Source organism: Solenopsis invicta, chromosome 9 (assembly GCF_016802725.1).
Source record: "Solenopsis invicta isolate M01_SB chromosome 9, UNIL_Sinv_3.0, whole genome shotgun sequence".
NCBI lineage: Eukaryota > Metazoa > Arthropoda > Insecta > Hymenoptera > Formicidae > Solenopsis > Solenopsis invicta.
The window spans coordinates 8,172,361-8,179,220 of record NC_052672.1 but is presented as its reverse complement, the minus strand read 5'-3'; the positions used below and the strand labels follow the sequence as shown (position 1 = coordinate 8,179,220).

The window sequence follows — 6,860 nt, the reverse complement described above, 5'->3', positions numbered from 1 at the left end:
CATAAAAATTTAATATTTGCTTGAAACAAGCAAATATAATAACAAATTATCAATATTTTTTTAAACTTTATTATACAGTATATTTTTACATAATTTTTATTTTCTGCAAAATACAAAATAATTTTTATTTTATTTTGAAAAGTAAGTCGCTCCTCTCATATCTTCAATCTAAAATCTTTATGCGATTTAAAGATTGACCGTAGAAATAGAGCACGTCATGTTTATAAAGCTTATATTATTATGAGACGAGTAATCATGATTTATCTTAAATGTAAACTATTAAATTATTCATATCTATGAAAATATAAAAATCTCAGTTGTATCCGCTCTAAATAAGTGACATGTAAGAATAAATTAAAAAAAAATGTAAACATGAAAAATGTATTCCAGAAGAATTCATAAACCTCAATAGAATAATATCTTAATTCAAGAGTATGAGCAATAATAGTTTGATAAGCAATATTATCCAGTAGTACATATAAACGATAATAATCCATTTTTTATACATTTTGAATTTTTTGCTGAGATCTCGCGCATGTATATTTGATCAAAGTGAAGACAATTATAAAATAACACAATATTAGAAAACAATTAATTAACTTCAAAGAATATATCATTTGAAAAAATGTCATATATTTTTTATTTGCAGCACAATTTTCTAAAGTATAAAAATGATTTAATAGATACTTTTTGCACAACTTACTTTATTTAACATTTATATTTAAAATAAAATATAATTTTTCGACATTGTGGCAAGAATGTTTATTATATGTACTTCAATTATCTTATAGTAGCATTTTTACATACCTCCCTTTGTAAGGATAATTCTAAAGTAATTGTAAATATCGTTATGTATACGGTCATTAGAATAGCATAGAATCTAAGGGGAGAACCGTGGTATCCAAGAATGCACTCGTCTATGACGTCCGAGATTGCATTTTGGCTTTAAAAGAGCTAACAAGGCTAAACCAGCGCCTAAAACCGATACGCCGCACAGGGCGCCAGCCGTGACATCATGAAGAGGTGTGCCATCCTTCGGGGACTTAGCTGCAAGCAGCAAAAGACCAGCACAGCTCAATGCTGACAGTCCAGCTAAGCCGAGTCCTGTCCAGGTCCTTCGCAGACTTCTGCATGCACCTGCTAGAGCGCAGCAGGCACCGCAACCGACTGCACTGTCGAAGTAGTATCTAAAAATAATGTTTATTCTATATTAAATATTTTCCTATTAAATAATTTTTCCTATTTAATAATTAATAACGTGTACATAAAATATAAATTTTAAAATTATATCTCTAAAATTTCAAGTAATTATTATTTGAATGAAACTAAAAAAATATATTTTCTTATTCTCAGAAACGTTTTTCAACAAATGGAAACTAACATGTCATAAAATTGTACCTTCTTCCTTGGGACCAGGATAGATATAGAGCAAGACCGCACGTAAGGAGACCGACTAATATCAAAAGTATCGGTGCACTCTTTCTGTCACTCTTTTCCATGCCGCTCGCCATAGTCGTATTCGCGTCGCTATTCGGTGGAGACAATGGTGGTACCTATTTAATGGAGAAATCGTCGTTAGATTAATTAGATTTCTTGTTGCCTGTCGCATTATTATCCGCTTAGTGCGTTATTACTTACGACGGCAGTTCGAGCCATAAACGCGCTTTCTACGCTTTGGTAGTTCTTCTGTTCAGCGGGCACCACCTGATACTTGGGCGAGCCGGACATCATCGGCATTGACTCGAGAGTGCTTTCCGTGTAAGCGTAGCGAGGTGGTGGTTCATGATTCATGTTTATTAAATCGACTGGAGCTGTACCAACGTAACGAAGCCGGCCACAGTTGCTGGCTGGACAAAGGTCCTGCTGCCGAGACGAATTTTCTAGCAGAGGAAGACATCTGCGAGCTGATGATTCCTTGTTAGGCGTCGAAGTCTGAGGGCCCGTCGGCGAGAAGGCTCGTTGAGGTGTGCCTTGAGGAGTTGTGCGCGTCGGACTGAAGGTGCGACCTGAGAAAAATGACAGAGAAGAAAGTATTTTATTGTGCGAGTTTAAAAGTATATCTATTATAAAATGACATATTTAATGGTTATTTGAAAAACTTGTGAATTCTGATTGAATTTATGTTGTAAGCAAAAATTTTGAAAATAAGTGAAGAAAATTTACGGTATATGTTTTAGGAATTTCGGAACGATGTAACAATTGGAACTGACGTAAAATGCATTCAAGATGTCTCAAGATAGTGCAATTCAAACTATTAAGAAGTGGTTTATGAAACTTAGACGTGATGATTTCCACTTTGATGACCAGTCAACGCTTTGGCCGACCTTTTAGATAAAGACATTGCGCGCAATTTAATGCAAAATCATTCACAAATTTTAACAAAAAAAGATTATTGAGAAACTCAACATTGACAGAACAATCGCATTTCGGTAGAGTACATTTTAAAGTTCTATATGGGTGCCAAATTTGCTATTCAAAGCTAACAAATTACATCGGACATCTGTAAACGTTTTTTTGCTTTACCGAATAAATAGAGTTGTTTTTTGTTAGCAATGAAAATTGGATTCTGTATAATAATTTTAACGCAAACGTATTTAAAAACTAGTAGGTAAATGTGCAAAATCCAAGGCAAAAGCCAATTTGCACTCTGAGAAAATAATGCTTTCTGTTTGGTGGGCTTGCAAAAAAATAATTTATTTTGAGCTGCTCTTTGTTGACCAAATAATTAATTCTGATAGGTACTATCAACATTTAGACAATTAGACAACTTAAAGACATTAATCCAGGAGAAGCATTCAATTCTGGCCAATCGTAAAGAAGTCGTTTTTCATTACGATAATGAAAAGCAATTACTACAAAACAGATCTTGCGCAAACTGAAAAAATCGAAACGGAATATCGTGTTACATCGTATTTTCTTAATATTGCACTATTCAGTTATTACTTATTTCACTCATTGCAAAATATTTTAAATAAAAAAAAATTTGCAACTTTGAAATCGTAAAGAAACCATACTTTTTCATTCTTTAACACAAAATTATATTATGATCGAAGCTACCGGAACGTTGGAAAAAGATTGTAAAATACAAATGGTTATTACTTCATTGTAATTAATAAAAAAAATTTACGTACTAAATTACTGCTTGAATTTGAATAATAAGTCGGCCGTAAACTTTTCTATTCACCAAATACTTTGTTGGAAAATTATTTGAAAATTAATGAAATATAATAAACGGCATAATATAAGAGAATATTATTTAAAAGATAATGGTTTTAATTCTTGAGCAAGCATATTTTTTTAAATTTTTGTACTGTTTGACGATTTGATTAACTTATATGACTTAATTTTCACACAGTACTTATTTATTATTATATAATAATTTTTATTAATATGTAATAAAAAAGATTATTTTTATATCATGCGCATTAAAGAAGACAATATATACGATAATAAGTTTCAAACCATTTGGCGATCCGCCAGGAGTTAGTGCCCTTCGTTGCGGTGTGCTGGTTTGATTGAATGATTGTTGTCTCTTTGGCGATAGTGTCCTCTCTTCGGATTTAGATCTTGGTTTTCTAGGCGTTGACAATATTTCGTGTAATTTCTGCGTAGCTAAGTTATTCTTCGGCGACACCGAGAACTCTTGCATATTTCTCTCGGGAAGTGCCGGTGGAATTTCTTCTTGCATAGGCACTCTGATGTAACGACCTGTTGTAAGTTGCACAAATTTCAATAATTATTTAGCTTCCGTACTTTATAATCAAATAAAATCAATTTTTACTAAACAGTATACACGAAGGAAAATTTTATATTTCTTCACGGAAAGAACAGTTTTTGTCTAAAAATTTATTTAGATTCAGATCTCAAAATAATAATGCAAAACACACAAATTGGTAACTAGAATATCAAAACTTTGCAACATTGTTCGTCATGCTTAAGCGTCCTACATAGCTATTTTAATAGTCCAACAAAGTGATTTTAAAATCTGTATCTAACTAAATTTTTAGATACTTTGATAAAATTCTTTTCATGCGTAACTGAAGATAGAGATTAAATGATTACCTTGCGGAGTATTGATATGCCGTGGCGTCGATTTCGCATTACTCCACTGCGGTCGGTCTTCTTGGTAATCTTGATCACCCGGTATAAGAGCATATCTACCGGCATTGCTGCGACACGTTCGTGTCTGCAGCCCTCCTCGATCGTCTTGGTTGGTCGCCGGCGCGGAACACTGTTGCACCTGCTGGTGTGGAATGAACTCGTACCTCGACGAGTTCCTGCGCGTCAACTGGCTCCTCTCCGCCTCGTCCTCTATGTATTCGTATCGCGAGGACTGGCTGTAAGTCACGCGAGCTTCCTCCACCGGAAGACTGGCGTATCTCCGGTGCGTGGGGGCCCTGTTACTCTCCAGATAACAATACCGGTCTCGCGACTCGCGGACGTCCAACGTCGTCTCTGGTGGGGCTTGGAAGGCCGGATTGCTCTGACCCGCGGCGTGACATTGCAATTGCAACGGCGGCGGAGGCGGCGGTAAATCGTCGCTTCCTTGAAACTGCTGCGGCGGCGGCGGCAGGTCGTTAACATGATCGTCCGGGATGTACTCTGATTGACGACAGAACGATGGATTCGTGTAGCAATGCACTGGTACCGATGCAGGTGGCTGAGACATGATTGCTGTTCGCGGCTATCTCATCGAACGATGTGTATCTTCTCTCGCTTTTTCGATAAAGCGGAAGAATAGACGAAATATTTTTTACGATGCAGTCTTCGCGATGGGTGTAAAGATACTTGTAGATAAAAGCTTGTAAATGATTAAGAAAATAATTAGGTTGAACTATTTGAGTTTGATTCAAACGAGTAAATCTGGCATTAAATCGCAGAGATAAATTGAGAGTCAAGTGGTCAAGTCTGAGACGTTATTAGCTAAACAAGCAGTACGTTTAACAAGATTTGAAGGACTTCCTCGTGAATTTCTGCGGACTATTGCGATTTGAAAGTAAAACGTTCTTTAAAAACTAAATATTATGCACGACAATTTTGTTTGGCACTTTTTATCGATGAAAAATTATGAGTTGAACTTTTCGCGATAACTTCTGTTGAATATTAAGAAGTGATCACAGAAATGTCAGATCTTCAAGATTTCTAGAAGAAATTATTAAAGCACTGATGAGTCACACTGTTATTGCTGATAATCTTTCTTCCAATCACAAACACGCACAAATTGGCGAATCTTCTAAGCAGTGTTATACGTTCCAAGAATTAAAAGAAAGAAAAAAAAACTCCAGAATCACCAGAATCTAAGATCGATTGATGAGTATTACCAGCATGCTACTGACATAAATGGGAGCCCGCCAAGTTTCCAATGCAAAATTCACTATTTGCATCGGTGGCGAATCAATTTCGTATATTGATCTGTAATTCTTTTTACACATCTTTGAGCGCAAAAACGTTTCAACACATCGGGAAGAGTTACTTTCCTTGTTCTTTTATCTTAACAGTTTAAATAAATTGCATTACTCCACACACCAGTTTTTAATCGATCACTCGCCTTCTTCAGAGAACAATGTAATTAAATAAAAATCAAATGTCTCGTCTGTAATGATGTACTTTTAGCAATCACACGTATTCAAGAATGCGTTTATAATTTTTTGATCAAAGTTTAATAATAAATTTTAAATTTAAATATAATTGTGATATAAAATTAAGAAAATTAAATTTCTTCCGAACGGAATACGATGTGCGATGTGTCGGCGTGTAAAAAAATGTTCGTCAAGGATGCGCACTTCCATTCGCTACGCGATGTGCTCACGACCGTTGCCTTCGTTTAACTGTCTCGCGAGTTCCCTTAACAGCAGATGCGCAAAGGGCGTTTCTTCATGCGTTCCCTCGTGTCTGCGCGGGTATGCGCGGTTACTCGGGGGGGTTGTCACGGAGTTTCACGTAATACGGGCCCGGTGTCCCTTCGCGGAGTGGGGGCCCTTCAACTATAATGTACTTCGCCCAGGGTTTCGACCGTTGCTTCTGTTACTCGCGCAACTTTTCTGACCGGAGTAATTTAAACTTTAAATGCCTACGGAAGAATGCGCCTATCATCAGAGTAAATTACGAGTCTTGCGCTACTTAACGTAAATATTTATTTATAATTACGCAAAGATGATGATGTTCTTGTGCGTTATATTAAATAAATTTGCTTTCCAGTAAATAAACGAAAAGTATATGAAAATAACGATAACAAGCGTTTTTCTTTTTGAAAAGGAAAAGAATAAGATATTTTCTAAGAGAAGCGATGTTAAAAATAAGCACCGTTATTTGCGATGCATTTGTTAATGTTTGTTACATTCTAATCTCTATCGTTTACACAAATTACTTTATTTTATTTTATTTTATTTTATTTTATTATATAATATATGCAGATAAACAGTTTCTTATTTTATAATAATGTACGAATGATACAATTAATATAAAATAAAAACGGCTTCAATTTAGATGGACGTGAAAGGAGAACTCAGAGTGAGGATACCATAGCCGATTTTCTGGGCAGCTGCCACGACCGTTGAGACGCGTGCCCCGATAGAATAACAGCTGCTCCAACACGAATGCATTTCAGTCGCAAACACGTTTGCCTCGCTCACTCTAACCGATCACCGAATATATGTCTGTCGTACTCTTAGGCATACCGGCACGTTAACGGCCGAAAAGTCATTTTAATGAAAGGATTCGAAACGGCGCGCGTGGCCCGTACGACGGGAGCGCCGAAAGTTTTCTTCACTTTTTCGGAGCCTTTTACGGGCGCACACTCGCGTGAAAGTACAGAGAAAAGCGGCGATATCGCGAGATAGAGAGAAACCAGACTGACCCCC

General features: G+C 36.1%; 1 protein-coding gene across 2 annotated transcripts; it reads right to left on the bottom strand.

Moving 5' to 3' along the window:
• Positions 1-613: 613 nt before the first annotated feature.
• On the bottom strand, positions 614-5,868 carry LOC105194031. 2 transcript variants are annotated; one of them, XM_011158742.3, is made up of 5 exons: positions 4,063-5,864; positions 3,463-3,708; positions 1,639-2,006; positions 1,399-1,553; positions 614-1,187 (listed from the first exon to the last, which is right to left on the bottom strand). In XM_011158742.3, the coding sequence occupies exons 1-5, from the start codon at positions 4,667-4,669 to the stop codon at positions 881-883; spliced, it is 1,683 nt and encodes a 560-aa protein (XP_011157044.2). In that variant the 5' UTR covers positions 4,670-5,864; the 3' UTR covers positions 614-880. The 2 variants fall into 2 exon arrangements, with proteins under 2 accessions (XP_011157044.2, XP_025993959.2); XM_026138174.2 differs by having other exon boundaries at positions 932-1,187; positions 1,382-1,553; positions 4,063-5,868.
• Between the last annotated feature and the right edge of the window lie 992 nt (positions 5,869-6,860).

Excerpts from the sequence above, each read along its gene's own strand:
- LOC105194031 (XM_011158742.3), bottom strand. The coding sequence starts at position 4,669 with ATGTCTCAGCCACCTGCATCGGTACCAGTGCATTGCTACACGAATCCA. Across the intron at positions 1,554-1,638 it reads TTATGGCTCGAACTGCCGTC|GTACCACCATTGTCTCCACC; the intron begins GTAAGTAATAAC and ends TCCATTAAATAG. Across the intron at positions 1,188-1,398 it reads TCCTGGTCCCAAGGAAGAAG|ATACTACTTCGACAGTGCAG; the intron begins GTACAATTTTAT and ends CATTATTTTTAG.